Here is a 20,642-nt window from a genome sequence, read left to right as displayed (position 1 = left end):
AGGAATCCTATACCCATGGGGGATGCAAGGGGTCACAAGCCAGAGACAAAGAGCAGGTGCAGTATCTCTCCATATCCTTCATTTAATGTCAGGTAGTGCTTCAACCCACACACACACAGGATACATACCGTAGAGAAAGGGACCCGAGGGCATCTGAGTCATGCATGGTGTGGTAGGTACAAACCTTGGCCCAACGCAAAGGAGCAGTCAAGGGCCTGGAAGAAGGATGGTACTCTTCTGTCCTCCCCATTTCTCTTTCCTACTAGGCTTAAACTAAAGTCCACGGAAGAGAAAGCATTTTCAATCAGTGGAACCCGTGAGGGCCCAGGGCCTGGGAGGGTAGATCTGGTTGTAGAGTATTACAAAATATATTTAAGAAAAAAGCAGCCCAGGCTTCCCAGCAGCAGCCCAAGTGTCAGCTGGTCCAGAGGTGTGATCCTCTATATCTAGGTGTTGGACTGAGAAGGAGGAGAGGGGGGTTGCTGGGCACTGGTGTCCATTTATGATGGAGCAGCATAAGATTTTCCTTGCCCTGTCAACACATACAAATACAGCCCCCCTCCCCTCAGCCCTGCTCTGCTACAAGGAAGCCGCTGAGAGTGATAGCTGGGCACAAAGTGTCCGGTGAGACCAGTTATGGGGTCTAATGCAGTGAAGTAATAAGCCATTCACTTAGAACTGATTTTCACACAGAGGCAGGAAAAGCCAAACTTCTATCTCATCCTTTAGACTGAGACATTCCAACCTATGCATTTACCTGTAACAAGTGTCTCAGTGCAAAACATGCCTTAGCTTCTGCTAAGGTTCGAAGCAAAGGAAGCATAATCTAACTTTTCTCTTTCAGTCCAAGCTCTAGATTTCCGCAAGACCTTTGCAAAAAGATTTCTAACTGTGAGGCAGAAAGGTCTGTGGTGAGGAAGGCAGCTATTGAAGGAATTCCAGGAGCATGAGACTGAATTTGCAGAGCTGAGTTCTGTCAGTTTCCCTTTCTGCTAATATCTTCTTCCTTCAGGGCAAACTTCCTCCTTAGGACCTCAGAGATTAGGACGGCAGGGTCTTCCTCCTTTAGTAAACTCCGGCTCCTACAGACAAAATCATAACTTAGATTTATTAAGTACTTGCTCTGTCTCAGGTAGTGTTCTGTGTCTTTGAATATATTATCTCATTCAGTCCTCACAACAATCGTACAAAGTTGGTGCGAGGAAACTGAAGCACACACAGGATTATACAGTTTTGCCAGTCACTAGATACTCAGCTAGTATGTAGCAAATCCAGAATCCAAAACCAAGCTAGCTGGTTTCTTAACTAGAATGCTTTACTATTTCCTGAAATGGCTATAGAATGTGGGCAAAGTAAAGGACTATCAACCTGGTAGAGCTGGTCTATGATCGCTAAGCTTCTCCCACCTTTTGGTGTCTTTTCTTTGTAGAATTTCTGCAGGGGAAGGGATTCTTGACTCTTGGCTATTCTTTTATTAGTTCTACAGAAAAGGTGTGCTGAAGATTTCCTACTACCCTATCTGTTCATCAGGGGAGCTCTTAGATTTTTTTTTTTTTTTTAATTGGAAAGAACACTTAAGAGATCTACGCTCTTAACAAATTTCTAAGCATATAATACATTGTCAGCTATAGGTACAATCTTTTTAAATTTATTCAGAGTGCACGCACATGTGCATGTGAGCAGGGGAGAGGGGTGGGGGGCGGGGGGAGAGAATCTTAAGCAGGCTCCACAATCAGCACAGAGCTTGATGCAGGGCTTGATCCCATGACTCTGGGATCATGACCTGAACTGAAATCAAGAGTCAGAGGCTTAACTGACTGAGACGCCCAGACACACCACAATCGTCTTTTTTAATTAAAAAGTTTTTTTGTTTTTTTTTTTTTTTTACCTTTTGACACCTTTCGCCTAGTTCTCCCATCTCCACTGCAGTCTCTGGCAGGCACTAGTCTGTTCTTTGTATCTATAGGCTTGTTTTTTGTTTTATTTTTTAATTTAGACTCACATATAAGCTATCATACAGTATTTTTCTTTCTCAGTCTGGCTTGTTTCACTTAGCATAATGACCTCAAGGCATCATATTGCTGGACATAGCAAGACTTCATTCTTTCTTAATGGCTGAATAATATTGCACTGTGTATTTGTACCACAATTTCTTTATCCACTCATCCATTGATGATAGGCTGTTTCCCTATCTTGCTTTTTGTAAATAATGTTGCAGTGAATATGGGGGTGCATACATCTTAAGTGTTTTTGTTTTCTGATAATACCAGAGGTAGAATTGCTGGATCATATGGTAGTTCTATTTAATTTTTTTGACTAACCTCCATACTGTTTCTCATGGTGTATGCACCAGTTTACATTCCTACCCAGTCACAAGGGTTTCCTTTTCTCCACATCCTTGCCAACACTTATTTTTTTGATAATGGCCATTCTAACAGGTGTGAGGTACACTGGCTTTGATTTGCATTTCCCTGATGATTAGTGATGTTAAGCATCTATTCATGTGCCTATTGGTCATCTGTAGGTCTTTGGAAACATGTCTATTGCAGTTCTCTGTCATTCATTCATTCATTCATTCAAGTAAGTAATCTCTACACCCAGCCTGGGGCTCGAAGTCACAACCCACCGACTGAGTCAGCCAGGCATCCCCTCTGCCTATTTTTTAATCAGACTGGGTTTTTGGTCTTTTTATTTGTTTTTTGCTATTAAGTTGTAGTTCTTCATATATTTTGGATATTAACCCTTATTGGATATATGATTTGCAAATATTTTCTCACATTCAATAGTCTGCCCTTTCATTTTGCTGATGGTTTCCTTTGTTGTGCAGAAGCTTTTTTGATACAGCCCCATTTGTTTATTTTTGCTTTTACTCTTGGTGTCCAGTTGAAAAGATCATTGCCATAACCTATGTCCTACATCCACATGCCTGTGTTTTCTTCTAGGAGTTTTATGGTTTCAGGTCTTACATTCAAGTCTTTAATACATTTTGAGTTAAGTTTTGCATGTGGTGTTAAGATAGTGGTTGAGTTTCATTTGTTTGTATGTGGCTATCCAGTTTTCCCAGCACCATTTATGGAAGAGACTGTCTTTTCCCCACTGTATGTTCCTGGATCCTTTGTTGTAAAGTGACCATATATGTGTGAGTTTATTTATGGGCTCTGTTCTGCTCCATTGAACTGTTTCTGTTTTTATGCCAATACCATACTGTTTTATTTACTATAGCTTTGTAATAGAGCTTGAAATCAGGGAGTGTGATGCCTTCAGCTTCATCTTTCTCAAGATTGCTTTGGCTATTTGGGGTCTTTGGGGTTCCAAATCAAATTTTAGGATTCTTTGTTCTAGTTCTGTGCAGAATGCCATTGGAATTTTTATAGCAATTGCATTAATCTGTAGACTGCTTTGGGTAGTATGGATATTTTAGCAATATTAATTCTCCGAATATATATTTATTTGTATCTTCTTTAATTTCTCCCAATATCTATTTATTTGTGTCTCCTTTAATTTCTTTCCTTGATATCTTGTAGTTTTCACCTCCTTGGTTAAAATTAATCCTTGGTATTCTATTCTTTTTGATGCAGTTGTAAATGGGATTGTTTTTTTAAATTTCTCAGGTAGTCTGTTATTAATGTATAGAAATAACAGATTTTTACTTACTGATTTTGTATCCTGCAACATTACTGAATTCATTTCTTCTAACCATTTTGTTTTTGAGTCTTGAAGTATTCTGTGTATTATCTGCAAATAGTGACAGTTCTACTTCTTCCTTTCCAGTTTGGATAGGTTTTCTTATTCTCGCCTGATTGCTCTGGCTAGGACAAAGTGGTGAGTGGGCATTTTTTTCTTGTTCTGATCTTAGAGGAAAAGCTTTCAGCTTTTACTGTTCAGTGTGATGTTAACTGTGGGCTTGTCATTTCTGGACTTTATTTAAATGTTGAGGTATGATCCTTCTATACCTGCTTTGTTGAGAGTTTTTATCACAACTGGATGTTGAATTTTCTTGAGAGGTTTTTCTGCATCTTGTGAAATGAACATAGGACTTTTATCCTTGGTTTTCTTAATGTGGTTTATCACACTGATGTGCAGATATTGGACTATCCTTGAATCCCCTGAATAAATCCCACTTGATCATGGTGTATGATCCTTTTAAGGTATTGTTGAATTCAGTTAGCTAATATTTTGTTGAGGATTTCTGCATCTGTGTTCAGGAATATTGGCCTATAATTTTATTTTCTTCCGGTGTCCTTGTTTTGGTGTAAGGATAATGCTGGCCTTGTAAAGTGAGTTTGAAAGAGTTCCTTCCTCTTCTGTTTTTTGGAAGAGTTTGAGAATTGATATTCTTCTTTGAATGTTTGGTAGAATTCACCCAGTAAAGTCATCTGGTCTTAGATTTTTTTCATTGGGAGGTTTTTGATTACTGGTTTAATCTCTTTATTAGTAATCAATCTGTTCAGATTTTCTATTTCTTCATGATTTGGTCTTGATAGATTGTATGTTTCTAGGAATTCACTCATTTCTTCTAGGTTGTCCATTTGTTGGCACATAATTTTTCATAGTAGTCTCATCCTTTGTATATCTGTGGTATTAGTTGTAATCTCTTTTATTTCTGATTTTGAGTCCTTTTCTTGGTGATTCTGGCTAGGTTTGTCAATTTTTTATCTTTTCAAAGGATAACCCCTTACTTTCATCTTTTCTATTGCTTTTTAGTCTTTCATTTATTTCTGCTCTAATCTTTGTTATTTCCTTCCTTCTACTAACTTTGGGTTTCATTTATTCTTTTTCCTGGTTCCTTAAGGTATAAAGTTATTTGGGAATTTTGCTTCTTGAGATAGGCACTATTGCTGTAAACCTCCTTGTCAGAACTGCTTTTGTTACATCTCATAAATTTTGGTATATTTCCATTCTGTTTGTGTCAAGGTATTTTTTTTTTTCTCTTTTGGTTTCTACTTTGATTCTCAAGTTGTTTCATAGATGTTGTTTAATCTCCACATTATCTGTGAATTTTCCAGTTTTCTTTGTGTAACTGATTTCTAGTTTATTTATTTATTTATTTTTGAGCAAATAAGGTGGTTTTATTAAAGCACGGGACAGAACCCATGGACAGAAAGAGCTGCCACTGATACCTAGCTTCTTATCACTGGAGCTGGAAAAGATGCTTGGTAGGATTTCAGTCCTCTTTGTTTTGTGGCCTACCATATGATCTATCCTGGAAAATGTTCCATGTACACTTGAGAGTGTACATTCTGTTGCTTTTGGATGGGATGTTCTGTATATATCTGTAAAGTCTGTCTGGTCTAATATCACATAAGGCTGATGTTTTCTTATTTTCTGCCTGGATGATCTATCCATTGATGCAAGTTGGGTATTAAAGTCCCCTGCTACTATTGTATGGCTGTCTCTCTTCATGTCTGTCAATATTTATTTATACATATAGATGTTCTTATATTGGGTTCATAAATATTTACAAATATTATATCCTCTTGTTGGATTGACCCCTTTATCATTATATAACCCCTTTTGTTTCTTACTACAATCTTTGTTTTCAAGTCGATTTTTTTCTAAGTTACAGCTACCCCAGCTTTCTTTTGGTTTCCATTTGTATGGAGTATCTTTTTCTATCCCTTCACTTTCCATCTGTGTGTGTTCCTACATCTAAAAGAGTCTCTTGTAGGCAGCACTTAGGTTTTGTTTTTAATCCATTTAGCCATAGCCTTTTTTTTTTTTTCCCCTCAAGATTTTAGTCCTTTTTGGGGCACCTGGGTGGCTCAGTGAGTTAAGTGTCCAACTTCAGGGCATGATCTCATGGTATGTGTGTTCGAGCCTCACATCGGGCTCTTTGCTGACAGCACAGAGCCCAATTCAGATCCTCTGTCTCCCTCTCTCTGCTTCTCCCCTCCTCTTTCTCTCTCTCCTAAGCATAAATAAACATTAAAAGTTTTTATTCATTCATTTAATCTCTACACCCAGCATGGGGCTCAACCTCATGACCCCAAGATCAAGAGTTGCATGCTCTCCCAACTAAGCTAGCCAGCTGCCCCATTTAGCCACTGTTTTTTGACTGGCATATTTAGTCTGTTTACATTATTGGGTATAATTATTGGGGTGCTTAGGTGGCTTGGTTAAGCATCCGACCTCGGCTCAGATCATGATCTCGTGGTTTGTGAGTTTGAGCCCCACATCGGGCTCTGTGCTAACAGCTTGGAGCCTGGATCCTGCTTCAGATTCTGTGCCTCCCTCTCTGGCCCTCCCCTGTTCACACTCTGTCTCTCTCAAGAATAAATATTAAAAAAAAAAAAAAGTTATTGGTAAGTATGTACTTGCCATTTTATTGTTTTCTGGCTGTTTCTGTAGTTCTCTGTACCTTTCTTGTCTTGCTCTCTTCCTTTGTGGTTTGATGAAACTCTCTAGTGGTATGCTTATATTCCTTTTTATCTAGTGTATATTTACTATACGTTTTTGTTTTGTAGTTAAGATGAGCCTTAAGTAGAACTCCTATCCATAAGTCTATTTTAAATTGATAAAACAGTTGCCAACTTGTTTGATTGCATTCTAAAGCTCAATATTTTTACTCCCCCTCCCCATTTTTGAGATCACATTTCACCATTTTTTCTTGCATATCCCTTAACTATTATAATCAGTTACGTTTTTACTTTTGTTTTTTTAGGTCTTTGTTATTTTACTTTTGTGTTTTTAACCTTAACAAGTGATTAATCCACTATTTTTATTACATTTATCTCTCCAGTGAGATTTGCTCTTTTATATGTGTTCCGGTTTCTGATTAGTGCTTTTTTCAGCCTAAAGAGGTCATTTTAACATTTCTTTTAAGGCCGATTTAGTGGTGATAAACTCCTTTAACTGTCTGGGAAATTAATTCTGAATAACTTTGTTTGGAATTTTTCTTTTAGCATTTTGAATACACTTTCATTCCCTCCTGGGCTGCAAAGTGTTGGAAAATGTACTGAGAGTCTTACGGAGGGGATTCCTTTTTACATAACAAGTTATTTTTTTCTTGCTGCTTTTAGGGTCTCTTTGGGTTCATCTTATTTGGAACTCTCCAGGCCTCCTGGATCTAGACGTCTGTTTCCTTTCCCACATTAAGGGGCATTTTCAGCCATTCTTTTTTCAATAAGATTTCTGTCTCTCTCCTTCTGGGAGCCCTACAATGAGAATGTTAATCCATTTGATGTTGCCCCTTTAAGTTCCTTAATCTATCTTCACTTTTTTTTTCCTTTTTTTTTTTTCCTACTTGCTGCTCTGATTGGAGATATTCTATTGCTTTGTGTTTGAGTTCACTTACCCTTTCTTCTGTTCCGTCTAGTCTGCTGGTGAACCCCTCTCGTGTTTTCATTCAGTTCAGTTATTGTGTTCATCAGCTCCATGACTTGTATTTTTCATATATTTTCTTTTTGTTGAAGTTCTGTGTTCATCCATTCTTCTCCCCATCTTCTTCCCAGTTTTACATCTTTATGACCATTTTGAACTTTTTATCGGGTAAGTATCCTACGTCTGTTATCACTGAGGTTTTGTTTAATGTTTATTTTTATATTGGAGAGAGAGGGGGCAGAAAGAGAGGGAGACGGAGGATCTGAAGCTGACTGTGCAGAGCCCAGTGCGGGGTTGAACTCACAAACTGTGAGATCATGACTTGAACCGACGTCAGACACTTAACTGACTGAGCCACCCAAATGCCCCTTCCCTGAGGTTTTTACAAGAGCTCTAGAATTCACAGTAAAGTATTCACATCATAAGGGGGCCATGGGAACAGAATCAACTCCAGATTGGGGTAGGTTTGAATACCTGATACATCATAAAAGAGTGTCCTAGATACCTAGAAAATAGGTGCTTTCAATTACACATGTCCTTATGAAGTCATTTTACTAGGTGTAAGGGTTAACATCAATCTGTCACATTTCTGAATCTTTGCTGATGGGGCTACTTTCTCATTTTTAGTTATCAATTCAGTTCTTTCTATTAAATAAGTGGGAGAAGGAGTTTGGATCTAATATGGTGAAGAGGCAAGTAACAGAAAGTTTGAGAGTCATTCTATAAAACATTGACCAGAAGAAAAAGGCATAGATCAGCTTAAAGGAAGCAGGAGCTGAATTTGGGAATGCAGGAGATCTAGGAACTGTGGGTATGACCAACCAGCCTAGGCCCCAAGAAGGGAGATTAAAAATGACTTCCCTAAAGGATTGACTATCCAGGAAGCAATGAGGGAGTCAGTCAGCCTTTACAAGTAATTGGGGGCCAGACATACCAAGGTGAGTAACCTTCCCTTCAACAAGAACTCCAACTCAGGAGACAAACTTCATGTCCCAGCCCCCAAAAGAGCTTTTTTATCTGCATTTACAAATAGCTGCACACTCCAGCCTTTGGGGTCTGGATGTTGAACTTCAGTGTTTCAGTGCTCAGGAACCTGCATGTGAACAAGCTTCTCTGGTGCATCCCACGAAGGTAGCTCAGACTACACTTGGAGAAACACTGCAAGGTAGTGAGTCCCTCTGGCTGGAGCTCTAGGGCTTCCTCTGCGAGGTGAAATTTCTCAAGGTAGGTATTTCCTAAACTCCTTTCCACCCCCACTTAAAATACCTAGGGCTCCATTCCTTGGAGGTTCTGCTTTAGCAAGTTTAAAGGTGTATTTTTAACAAATTCTGATGGGCAGCCAAGTTCATAAGTTTCAAATGGCTAATCCAGTTGGCTTGTATAAGAAGGGACCACTGTATATTTTTTAATGTTTATTTGAGAGAGACAGCGTGAGTGGGGAAAGGGCAGAGCGAAAATCCCAAGCAGGCTCTGTGTTGTCAGCACAGAACCCAACATAGGGCTCTATCCCAACACTGTGAGATCATGAGCCGAAATCGAGAATTGGACACTTAACCAACTCAGCCACCCAGGTGCCCCAGGGGACATTTTGGAATTCTCCCATCTATCAAAAACCCAGTTTGAGATACTAAAATCATTATTATGCAACCCTATTTTGAAGGGTGGGGCATGGGGACACTTGTCACCAGCAAGAACTAAAGTGGTGAAGCCCCTCTGGGGGACAGAAGTTGGATTAGATAAATCTCTACCAATGATTGAGTTAGATCACCCAACCAAATGTAAAATGTTGCTCTTTCCTCAAACCAGAGCCCGGGGTGTTATTAAGCAAGCAAGCTAGTTTTGTGAATGGAGTAAATTATAGCCACTACTGAGGACTTACTATGTAAGTTTCTACTAGACCACTGGCCAAAATGACTTAAACAGTAAATACATCACCAGAGCTCCTTATCAAATACTTACAGATCTTGGCTCTGTTTCATCCGGTGGAAGTCCTTCAGGATCCCCATCATATCTGCAAAGCTGCTGGCCTTGGACAGAGAAACACAGTCATCCTCTTCAGACGAGCTGCAGGTAGCCTTGTGTTCTGGTTTGCAACATTCAGGGCTGGCAGAACAAAGCAGGGGGACTGATGGAAGCTCAGGGACCTCTACCTCGGTCTCCTCGGTGATGTCACTAATGACAAAGGAAGTTGTAGAGTGGAATGAGGATCCAAAACAAGGTAAGGGAGAAGAGACATTTGAACTTCCTGGAGATAAGAAATCTGGCGTTAATGAAGCCGAAGCTGAAAGAGAAAACAACAGGCATGGATGGACATTGGGCTAGAACACGGCAGTAATATCTTCTCCCCACAAGCACTGCCTACCAACAACACTCATTTCCTGGGCTGACACCGTGACCTTCTGGGAGAGCCCGGGATAGTCCGTGTAAGCCAGTGGAGGATCCCTCCACTACCCTCCCCTCTCAGGATCTAAAGAAGATACAGAAGCACTGAGTTCTTCCAGTGTTCTGGGAGGGTGGAAGAACCCACCCCGTAAAGGCTTAGGCACCTAAAATCTCCCTCCCATTCTGCAGTGGGCTATGGAGTGACAGCCCTATTTCGACCAAAGCGACAGTAACAGAACCAAAGTCAGAATCTGTCCTTTCTCTAACTGGGCTAGTGCTTCTGAGTGACTGGAAGAAGTAGCGAAAACAGAATGGTGACAGTCCTCCTAGTTTCTCAAATCTTAAGGGAGAATTTCCAAAACAAAAAGATTTTTACGTTTCATTTTTCATCAACTACTTCAGCTTGTCTCTTGGATGACAAAAATGTAGCCAACATATAAATGAAAAACTCAAGTATAATTCCTCTATATAACTGCCATATGATTTTCATGTGTTGTACCAACAGATGAAGTCACAGCTCCCAAACCTTAAGTCAACAAGGACCAGAAAAGTGAGGATGGAAGGAACAGGAGGATAAACCCTGGGCAACTGGGGCGAGATCCACATGTTGACGTTTCATGCACTAGGTCAAGACAGACTCCCGTCTATTTCCAGCGGTTCTGCCTTACAGACAGATGGAGGGATGGAGAGGTGGTCTCTGGTAGAACAAGGAAACGGAAGATAAGTGCTTAAAGGGGATAGCTCTCTCAATGGTGGGGAATGCTTCTCTCTCATTAAAAATGAAAGCTGCTGGAGGGCTCACGGAATATGTGATGTTAAAGACACTTGGATGAGGGTATTGATTTTTGTGGCCAAGGGAGGGAATCTGCCTGAGGTCACAGGTAAAGTGAAGGTTTTGTTCCTAACCAAACCAGTCAGCCCCAAATGGCCGTTGGAAACCATCCAAGGAGTACCAGAGGCTAGTCAGGCCTCAGAACAGCCCCAGAGTTTTGGGCCTATGTCCCCCTGAATCATGGACCATCATTTTCCTACCCTTATCCTGTACCAAGAGCCAGGGTAAAAGGAACAGCCTGCTATATTCTGGCCCTGACTCAGGGGCTCCTACCTGCATCGGCTGCCACTATTTTAGCAATCTGGCTGCGCAGGTGGCTCAACTCATCCTGCAGCTCTGTGGTGCGGCTTAGGGCTGGCAGGGCTGGCTTCTTCAAGGCCAGGAGCCTCTCCTCAGACCCACGCAAGTTGGGCACTGAGGCATTACGCTGCATGACAATCAGAGGGCTGGGCTTCCAGGTATGCCTCAGGGGCCGTGTGTCACTCCTGGACCAGGGAAAGACAAGTATGTCAGCAGAGACAGCCAGCCACTGCACCCCTTCTAAAGTTCCTTCACTCGTTGCTATAAGAGTAACACAGCCAGGTTCAGAGCCCACAGCTTCTGTTGCCCTCGGCCCCTCTTGAACACTCTCCCTGCTGCCTGCCACCTCATCTGGAAAGAAGCTCCCTCCCTATTCCCCAGCAGACCAGCTACTGCCTCAGCTACCTGACCCGGGCATATGTCTCCTCTTCATCCGCAGCAATCCAGGCGATGTCAGCCAGAGTAGGGACTGGGGGTACATCCCTCAGACACAGGTCAGAGATGTTGGGCAGGGTCTACAGGGAAGCAAAAGTCATCAAAAAACAATTACTGAAATCATGAGGAGACTATCAAAGACTGCAAAACACATTGGGGGGGGGGGCACCTAATTCAGTCCTGGGTACCAGGATGGCTTCCTGGAAACAATCTGAGTAAAAGGTCAGAAGAAAGTTTGTGGGATTACAAATAGCTCAGCACAACTGGACAGAGCTACGGGTGGAGGGTGATTTGCAAGAGTCTGGAAAGTGAATAAGAGCCACTGGAGGATTTTAAGTTAAGAATCAGATTTAAAAGATTACTCTGGTTGCTGTGTGGAATATGCATGAGAGAGTGAAGAGACCAGTTTTGAGTCTGTTCTATCTTCCAAGCAAAACATGGCAGCCTAGGGTAGGACTGGGATCTGGTTTTTTGTTTTAAATGTTTTATTTTTGAGAGACAGGGAGGCAGAGAACCCCAAGCAGGTTCCACACCGCCAGCACAGAGCCCAATGCGGGGCTTGAACTCATAAACCATGAGATCATGACCTGAGCAGAAACCAAGAGTCAGACACTAACTGACTGAGCCACCCAGGCGCCCTGGGAACTGTTTTTACATATAAAGTTTTATTGGAAAAGTTCATACCCATTCATTTATGTATTGTCTGTGACATCTTTTAAGCTGCAACTGCAGAAGTGAGTAGTTGTAACAGTAGTTATGGCCCACACATTAAAATATTTACTATTTGGTCTTTTAAAGAAAACATTCCTTGCCCCTAGTTAGAGCAAAGGAGTCTTCAGTGGGACCAGCTAGAGCTGCCTTTTAACAGAAATGGCCACTAAGAACATCTTGCTTTCTCTGGCTGGGAGAATACAGGTGGAAGGACAACAGTCTTGTTTGTTATCAACAGGAAGTTTCTCCTGGCTAGCTCCTTACAACACCTCTGTAGCTAACTGGGATCTACACTGTTATAGCAACATTGTGTTAAGCAAACTTGAGAATTTGAATATTTAGATTTAAATAACAAGAAATGATTATACCAAAAGAATAAGGATTCCTTAAAATATCCCCTCAACCCAGTGAACAACAACCAGGGAACAGACAAAGCTGAGTGACTCTGTTAAATGAAAAGTTAGGAGGATTCTGTCATGCTTTGAATATATCAAAGTGAAAGAACATGCACCTACGAAAGGATGGAACAGAACTACACCAAAACATTAATAGTTATTATATGATTACATGTAATTTATTTTCCTTTCTCCTTTTTTATTTTCCGTAATATTTTGTACGGGTAATGGGTAAATTTAAAAAATAAATCAGCAAGATTCCCTTAAAGGAATTGACAACCAAATCCAGGAATAATTTCTCAAAAACCCATCTATACAGGAGTTAAATTCAGATGTTTCTGCTACAAATTGGCAGGTAGATCAGGAATTGATAGCTCCAGCTTTTAGATAGGGAACCTGGATCTCACAGGAGTGATGTGATGCTCCAAGGTTACACAGAAAAGGACTTCCACTGACCCAGAAGTTACTGTTAAGATGGGCCACTTAGGGGAAGCCTCCATTTGTTTTCCTTTCCAGAGTGCTGCTCCACTATTGACAATTAAATGAATTAACATCTATAAAGTACTTAGCACAGTGCCTGGCACACAATATGTGTTCAGTAAATGTTAGCTAGTATTACTCCTACCACTCATGCCATACTCCTGCTCTGTGGGAGCCTGTGCCCTTGATTGTCCCTGCCCAGCAGCATCTGGCCAAAGGACTGAAGAGGTTAGAGCCAAGTGTGGGGGCAACATCCACTGAGTCCCTACATTCCCTAGCTGTGCTTCCCTTTGTTTCTGATGCTTCAGGCAGCTAGGAGCACATCCTGCCCATACCCTTGAGGCAGTTCTGGATAACTGGCAATCTGGGTCACAGGACAGCCATTCATACCACACACTTCTAACTCTATTCTTGCCTCTAATACTATCCCTGATACCACTTCTGACTCCAAAATGAGCTACAGATTTCACAGCTCAGCATCTGATACGGAAACTCACCTCCTTCATTTGTTTCCACCTGGACCCATATCTTTTCAGAGAAATATTTGTCACATCTGTGTAGGCAGAATGTTTAAGTACTTGTGCCTCAGTTCCCCAAATGTATATATCTTAAGCACCTAGCCAGGAGCTGGTACTTAACCATTAGTTCTTAGAGGAGGGAGGTAGCTGGGTCTAAAGAATGCTACTTAGCTTTCCACTGCAGAAGCGGGGGGTGGGGGGTGGGGGTACATCTCAGAGATGGGCTAGGGAAGAATCTGCTGCAGAGTGGGTGCTGAAGGCCCCAGTGGCATCAAAGATTAGGGGCACCTGGGTGGTTCAGCTGGTTAAGCGTCCGACTTCAGCTCAGGTCATGATCTCATGGTCTGTGAGTTCGAACCCCGTGTCAGGCTCTGTGCTGTTAGTTCAGAGCCTGGAGCTTGCTTCAGATTCTGTCTCCCTCTCTCTCTGCCCCTCCCCCACTCACTCTGTCTTTATCAAAAAATGAATAAACGGTAAAAAATATATATATTTTAAAAATGCAAGATTATTCATTTATAACCAGATTGGAAGTCTGACAGTTGTGGTCACAGTTTCATGTGCAATCAGGAAGGCACAGTGACCAGTATCCATTGTATGTACTTAGTATTTCTTGACAAAATGAAAAAGTGATCAGGAAGGCAACCTGCCTTAGCAACACCAAGGAGTCTGGGGCACAGAAGTAGCACCATCCTGCCACAGTCTCTGAGCCTCTACTTACCCTGCCCTTCCAGTACACTTACCTGGAAGGATGCCCGGGGACATGGCTTCAGGGGCAGGTTGGTCCCAATTCTTCTCACTACACTTCGAGCAGCTCCATGTGGCTTGTTTTGCCAGATTGGGATGGTCTAAAGCAGAGAGTGACAAGGAATCTCAGAGATTGGTCTAACTACTCTCCCATCCTACTCCCCTCTCCTTTAGCAGGGAGACTGAAGTCCCCAATCCCAGGGACACGGTGCAGTGTGGGGGTTAGTCAAGTCTCAATACAAGTTCGGGCAGGTTCCCCAGTTGCTAGTCTTCACCTTGGCCAGCCACTTAAGGGGATATTGCTGTTGACAAGGCACTGCCAATGCTGGGAGGATCAGTGAAGGGGGGTGAGGAATTAGCTGGGTGTAGGGATCATGTAGGCTTCCCTCCCTTTCCTCTGCACCGAAAAGCAGAAACACCGCTGGCTCCTTAACTGCCTCAAAGACGAGAGTTGGCTTTATCTGTGGGAGGGCGGGAGGTGGGTGTATGTGGAAGGGTCGCCTCCAGGGGAAAGGAAAAATTAACTGGAGAGTCTCAGAATTTCCTACAGAACTTCAGCAGGCCCAGGGCTCAACTCTTCCCCACCACAGCCCTGCCCTGGGAATGCCCCTTACCACATTGGCTTCCATTGCCGACATTTCAACCGGCTCCTGCACTTGAAGGACAAGGCAGCTGCGGGGCAGCTCTGGGGGCTCGGGGAGGCTGGAGGCGTGACTCCTTCATATCAGGCCATCCTAAGGAACGCCAGATTTCTCTTCCTGTGAAACAATCCCCACAGTGGGTACTCAATGGCCAGCACACAAGTCCCACAAAAACCAGGTCCTGCAGAGCCATGACTTATACCAAGGTAGAAGTATACCTTATACTAAGGTATCAAGTCAGAAACCTTGGTATGCTCTGATGTTTCACAGGGTTTGAGAAAAACAGCCCAAGAGACTGCTTTCACCCAACAATGGCTCCAAATCCAGACCCTTAAAGGTTCTGTTCCAGACTCGTTGCATGAGCTTGGCCAACTCTGCGAGCTTTCCTGAGGCAATACAGTAAAACCTTGGTTTGCGAGCATACTTCGTTCTGGAAACATGCTTGTAACCCAAAGCACTTATATATCAAAGCAAATTTCAAGAACCATTGGCTCAGTTGCGATCCTGTGATGTTCGGTGTCACATATTACCAATATTACAAGACATCACTCATTTATCAAGTTAAAATTTATTAGAAATGTTTGCTCGTCTTGCGGAACACTTGCAGAACAAGTTAATCGCAATTCAAGGTTTGACTGTACTGGTAAAGATGTAAATAGACCTCTTTTGGGGGGTGCCTGGGTGGCTCAGTCAGTTAAGCATCTGACTCGATTTCGGCTCAGGTCAGGATCTCACAGTTCGACAGTTCAAGCCCCACATTGGGCTCTGTGCTGATGGTGCCAGACAGACCTGCTTGGGATTCTGTCTCCCTCTCTCTCTCTCTGCCCCTTCCTCACTCATTCTCTTCCTCTCTCAAACATTAAAAAAAAAAGGGGGGGGGGGATTCCTTTGGTAGTTACAAAGCCAAATTGTAGGTACCATCCAAACCCAGCAATCATTCTTAAAGAAGGGATGTAAAAGCCCAGCACGTGCCACCAAGCCTAGCACTGGTGGGTCCTGGCAAGGGGGAGATGTAAAACAGACAAATGGAGAATGAACAGCCAGCTCTCACCAATCTGAATCTACTGAGCTACAGGGAAAAGATCCAAATGTTCATCCTGCTTAGCTATCCACAGGTCTTTTAGCCTCAGGCAGGCCATATAACCTTTCTGAAGGTTGGCTTTTCCATATGTAAAGGGGACAAGAACAGCTGCCACCTAGATTATCTTAAGGATCAATGAGTGAAACAGGATTTTAAAGTACTTAATGAACTGTTAAAACAAGACACAGACGGATGGGGTCACAGCTGCTCCTGACGGTGAGCAGATGCAATCGATGGACTCATTCCCTTGTTCATCAGACACTAACAATACCCACTCTGTGCCAGACCCTGTAGGGGCTTTGGAAGGAGTAAGACACACCCATGCTCTCACAGAACTCACAATCTGGAAGAGAAATGGGACCTGAATACATAATTCTAGCAAAGGCTGAATATCGCTGCTTAAGAAAGGTACAGTAAACAGGTGGCCAGGTGAATTCAGGCTCCTGGCCCCGCAACCTCATGGTGAGTTCAGAGGGGGTAGGAAGGGATGAAAAACAGCAACAAAAGCACAGGTCCAAGACAGGAAGTTGAGAGGGCGTAAAGAGGAGCGCAGAAGGTAAACTGGCGGTCGTGAGGGCTGGGAATGCTCAGGTGAGAAGTCACTGGGAGGCAGGGTCTGAACGGGGGGTGGACTGAAACCTCCCTTGCAGGATTTCTCTTTCACCCGTGGGAGAGGAATTATCGATCACTCACTTTGATACACACGGGGAAAGGAGGCTGAAGAGAGGAAAGGAACCGTCTAAGGTCCCTCGGGCACACCAGAAGAAAGCACTTCAAGTCTGGTCTAGATCCTGCTACTTTCTGCATGGGCTCAACTCCATACAGCTCAAGCCTTTATCAAAGTCCCGCTGTGCCAGGCCCTGGTGAATGTCAGTGCTGCCACAGGTTCCACGGAACAGTGGTTCCCTGTTGTTTCTCACTCTAGGCACTACAGCCACTTCCTCTCCAAACTTACTTCCAAAGACTCAGTTGGGCCTAACACAACAGCCAGAGAGATCTTTCTAGGACACATTCCTCCTATGTTTAGCCCACCCCCGGCTTGCCATAACCAACAGGATCACATCTACACAGAATGGCCTGCGGGGCCCTCCACAATCGGGCCCAACCTCACTAGACAAAACCCCAAGGCCTACAGTTGGGCCCTCGCGCACCTGACAGCCACACCGCTTGCGTTCCCCTAACCCTCCAGCCACGCTGGCCGCCTCGCAGCACTATTCGGAACTCCGCTGGAAACACCAGCACCTTCTTCACCAAGCACATCATTCTTCAGGGCTCAGATCACGCATCGCCTCCCCTTCCCTGACAGGTCCTTACTGCCCCCCTCCCCCCAGCACCCCACATTTCCTTCGGAATCCTTTCACAACAGTAATGAGGTCCCCGTGTAACGTGCCGTCTGCCGGAGGCCAGAACCTTCCCCAGGCACAGCACAGTGCCTGCCTCGTCCGCAGTGGGCACTTCGACGTTTGTTCGGGAACGAACAAGAACACGGGCTTGGCCTTCACCCCCTCCTCGTCCCAAGGGTCTTCGGCTAGACTTCCCCCGGTTCGCCGGCAACGCTGGTTGGTTCTCAGTACCTCCGCGCTCCCACGACCCCTCTCCGGGCCGCTGTCATTGCCTGTCCACACACGCTCTCCCGCAGGAGGCTCGGGGCTCCTCCAGAGCAGGGTCTGCTCTCGTCACCCCGGTACCGGGCGCCCCGCCGAGCTACAGTCCGCGTGGGCCCCAAGCGGCTGCGCTGGGGGAGCCGCTGCGGGGAGCTCGCTCGGGACACGCCTCCCCTCCCCCGCAACGTCCCGACCCCATGGGGCCAAGGTCGGCCAAGCTCTCGCTACCGGCCCTGGCGGCCCTCGGGTCCCAGAAGAAGCGAGGCGGCCGAAGTAGCCCGGCCGCCTAAGGAGCCTCTGCAATAGCTCAGCCATCGAAGACGGGCATTGAGTCCTCCCACACCCAGCCAAGCTAGGCCGACAACATGGGCTCCCGCGAGAACTGGCGCGGGAGCAGGAGCCGCGGGCTCCGCACAACGCCTGACACTAGGCTGCGTTGACAGTCGGGCCGGGAGGCCGCGCTCCCGCCTCCCGAGCGGCACTCGGACCTAGTCTTACCTCAGACTCCAGCTCCGGGACTCACTCACCTTACGGCCCCTCCTACCACAGCCGGCCGCGCAGCCTCAACCGCCCTCACTTCCGCCGATCCGTCCCCGGAAGTGATCCTCTGCGGCTGCGCACCGGGCCGCGACCTCGCGCGCCCTCCTAAGGCGGACCCTACTCAGGGCGGGGCGAGTGCGCCTTCGGCAGGGGCGGGGCGGCGGGCGGCCTCAGGTGGGGACGCCGAAGGAGGGGACACGCCCATCCCCGAGACCACGCCTGCGCTGGCCCAGCCCCTGGGAAAAGTTGACGATGCTTGGACATCCCCGCGGCCTGATTGGTCGCATCCGCCGCTGGTGTCCGCCTTCTAGGTGCTCTCCCGGGGTAGTCCCGAGACGACCTCTAGCAGCGGATGTCCGACTACGTGCCCCTCTCAAGACGCCCAAATTGTGTGGCGCCTGCTGTCCCTAAGCCTACTGCAGCCTTGAGAATCCTCCACCTGGCGCTCTCCAGGCCCTCCGGACCCAGCTCTTGCCTTATCTCGCCTTGGTCCCCTTTTCACACTTCATGTTTCCCAGCCAAGACCCTCGACAGCCTTCTGTCCGGCAGGAAGAGGCCTCTTCTATTTTAGCCGTTATGTATCTCACAATCTACACAAGGCAGCTTCAGTGAGATGGTAGATTGATGGGCAAGACCCCAGAGGCATTGGGAAAGAGACCCACATTCCTTCCAGCGTCACTCACCCACTCCCTTTGTTCTTAAACCCTCACCGTCCTGGTCCTGGTCTTCATGGCAGCCAGGCCTGGGTCGCATGCCCTCCTGTGACCTCAGTATACAGCAGTGCCTGGCTCCCAGGCCACAGTTCTTTGGTCCCAACTGCCAGGGACAGGCTGGCTTCATAGCGGGGACCGGTTTGGGCAGTCACACAGGGCCTCTTGCTCAGAACTCCGTGCTTGCTTTAATGCTCTGCTATCTTCCCCCCCCCTGAAATTAATATATAATAAAATTTAAATATATATATACTTTTATATTATATATATTTTTAAACAAGGGGCCCTGCATTTTCATTTTGCACAGGATCCTGCAACTTATATAGCTGTCCTTGGCCAGAGACCTCAGAGTTGTCCACCCCGATCCTTGTCATGTTTCAAATGATGAAGGTTGACTTCCAGGTCCAGCCCTCTTTCCAGGATGGCAAATTAATCATTGATTCACTCTCCTGGTCAATTGCAGATCTTGCAGTTTCACCCCAGTTGTCTCTTCTAGGGGTGGCAGATGTCTTGGTGCTCGACCCAGATCTCCTCTACCCTGCCAGCGAATCCATCCTCCAGCTGCTGTGTTGGCTGCACACGGCTGCCCCCTTCTCTGGAAAATTGCACTTATAAGAGGGAGAACAGTGGCTCTAACCTGTGAAGTTACTTCGTCCTCCAAATCAACAACTAACACAGGGTACAAAAGGCAGGTTCTACTCTGTGGTGTGGCTTGTGTTCCAGAACCTTTCGCCTGTGATCATTCTAGGGCTCGGATTGGAGATTCTATCCTTGCTTAACATTTTTCTTTTCCCCATTCTTTGTCATTCCTTCTTTTAATTAAAAAAAAAAAAAAAATGTTAAAGCTGCTTTTTTTTTTTTTAATTTTTAAAGTAATCTCTACACCCAGCGTGGGACTCAGACTCATAACCCGAGATCAAGGGTCCCATGCTCCTCCAACTGAGCCAGCCAGGCACCCTTTCTTGACTCCTTATACAGGTTTTTCCTGAAGTGTAATCCTTCAAAAAAATTATCTAATGCCTGTCTCAGGCTCTGCTTCTAAGACAATGTGTAATTAACTTTAGAATCTCAACATAGAACATCAGATTCTAAAAATAGTAGTAAGTTCTACTAACTAGGTCTATCACAAACTTACTTTAAGAACATCACTTGAGGGCCGCCTGGATGTCATTTGAACATCTGACTCTTGATTCCGGCTCAGGTCATAATCCCAGAGTCTCGGGATTGATCCCTGAGCTGGGTGTAGAGCCTGCTTGGGACTCTCTGTCCCCACCTAACTCTCCCCCTGTCCCCTCAGTTTCATGCTCTCTCACTCCCTCAAAAAAAAAAAAAAAAAAAAAAAAAAATCACTTGAGCCCTCTGGTGACAGAAAATTGCGTCCCTAAAGGCATTCCAGCCATGCTCCCTTGCCCACCTGCCAAGCCAATCTCACAAGAGGAGTCAGACCAAGGACAGAACTGACCAATATCCTACTTAAAGGAAAGGCACTTAGAACCACCCTAGTCTCTCCAGTTTTATTATAAGACATGTGGACAGGGGAGAGAAGTGGCAGAGGGGTGACAAGAGGGCAGCTAGGGCCCTCCCCCACCATGAGCTTCAAGGCACAGTTGAAGGGGGGGAGGCGGTCAGGAAAAGGCATGAGATGAAGATCAGAAAGCCCAAGCAACCAGCGCCTTACAAGGGACAAGGATTGCTCAGTGTGGGGTGGGCCCTCCTGGACCATCATGGAGGGGAAGAGCCTGCCAGGTGGGGTAGGGAGGTGGAGTCTCTGCTGACACTCGGTGGCTCATGGGACTGGCTACTACCACCCACCCCGGGAAGCACTGAGACAGACTTCGGTGCCCTCCCTCCCTTTAAGGGGCATGGAAGCACTGCCTGCCAGAAAGGACACAAAGAACTTGGCTGAGCTTGCTGGCTCATGCCTCATTTTGTCTGGAGATCAGAGGGGG

General features: G+C 45.2%; 1 protein-coding gene and 1 long non-coding RNA gene across 4 annotated transcripts; one reads left to right on the top strand and one right to left on the bottom strand.

Moving 5' to 3' along the window:
- Positions 1 to 59: 59 nt before the first annotated feature.
- On the bottom strand, positions 60 to 18,054 carry MTFR1L (mitochondrial fission regulator 1 like). Of its 3 annotated transcripts, none has more exons than XM_042951017.1 (7): positions 17,971 to 18,054; positions 14,732 to 14,875; positions 14,114 to 14,218; positions 11,240 to 11,349; positions 10,808 to 11,019; positions 9,280 to 9,601; positions 60 to 1,082 (listed from the first exon to the last, which is right to left on the bottom strand). In XM_042951017.1, the coding sequence occupies exons 2-7, from the start codon at positions 14,753 to 14,755 to the stop codon at positions 977 to 979; spliced, it is 879 nt and encodes a 292-aa protein (XP_042806951.1). In that variant the 5' UTR covers positions 14,756 to 14,875; positions 17,971 to 18,054; the 3' UTR covers positions 60 to 976. The 3 variants fall into 3 exon arrangements, with proteins under 3 accessions (XP_042806951.1, XP_042806952.1, XP_042806953.1); XM_042951018.1 differs by having other exon boundaries at positions 17,942 to 18,014; XM_042951019.1 differs by lacking the exon at positions 60 to 1,082 and adding an exon at positions 8,441 to 8,522.
- Positions 8,455 to 10,492, top strand: LOC122226968. Its single transcript, XR_006205832.1, has 2 exons — positions 8,455 to 8,544; positions 9,282 to 10,492. It is a non-coding gene; the product is annotated as an uncharacterized LOC122226968 (long non-coding RNA).
- Positions 18,055 to 20,642: the final 2,588 nt, after the last annotated feature.

The sequence above is a fragment of the Panthera leo genome, chromosome C1 (assembly GCF_018350215.1).
Source record: "Panthera leo isolate Ple1 chromosome C1, P.leo_Ple1_pat1.1, whole genome shotgun sequence".
In the NCBI taxonomy this organism is placed as follows: domain Eukaryota; kingdom Metazoa; phylum Chordata; class Mammalia; order Carnivora; family Felidae; genus Panthera; species Panthera leo.
This window is presented reverse-complemented; position numbering and strand designations above follow the sequence as displayed.

Excerpts from the sequence above, each read along its gene's own strand:
- MTFR1L (XM_042951017.1), bottom strand. The coding sequence starts at position 14,755 with ATGTCGGCAATGGAAGCCAATGTG. Across the intron at positions 11,350-14,113 it reads GTCCCCGGGCATCCTTCCAG|ACCCTGCCCAACATCTCTGA; the intron begins GTAAGTGTACTG and ends GCTTCCCTGTAG. Across the intron at positions 9,602-10,807 it reads AATAGTGGCAGCCGATGCAG|CTTCGGCTTCATTAACGCCA; the intron begins GTAGGAGCCCCT and ends TTTCTCTTTCAG.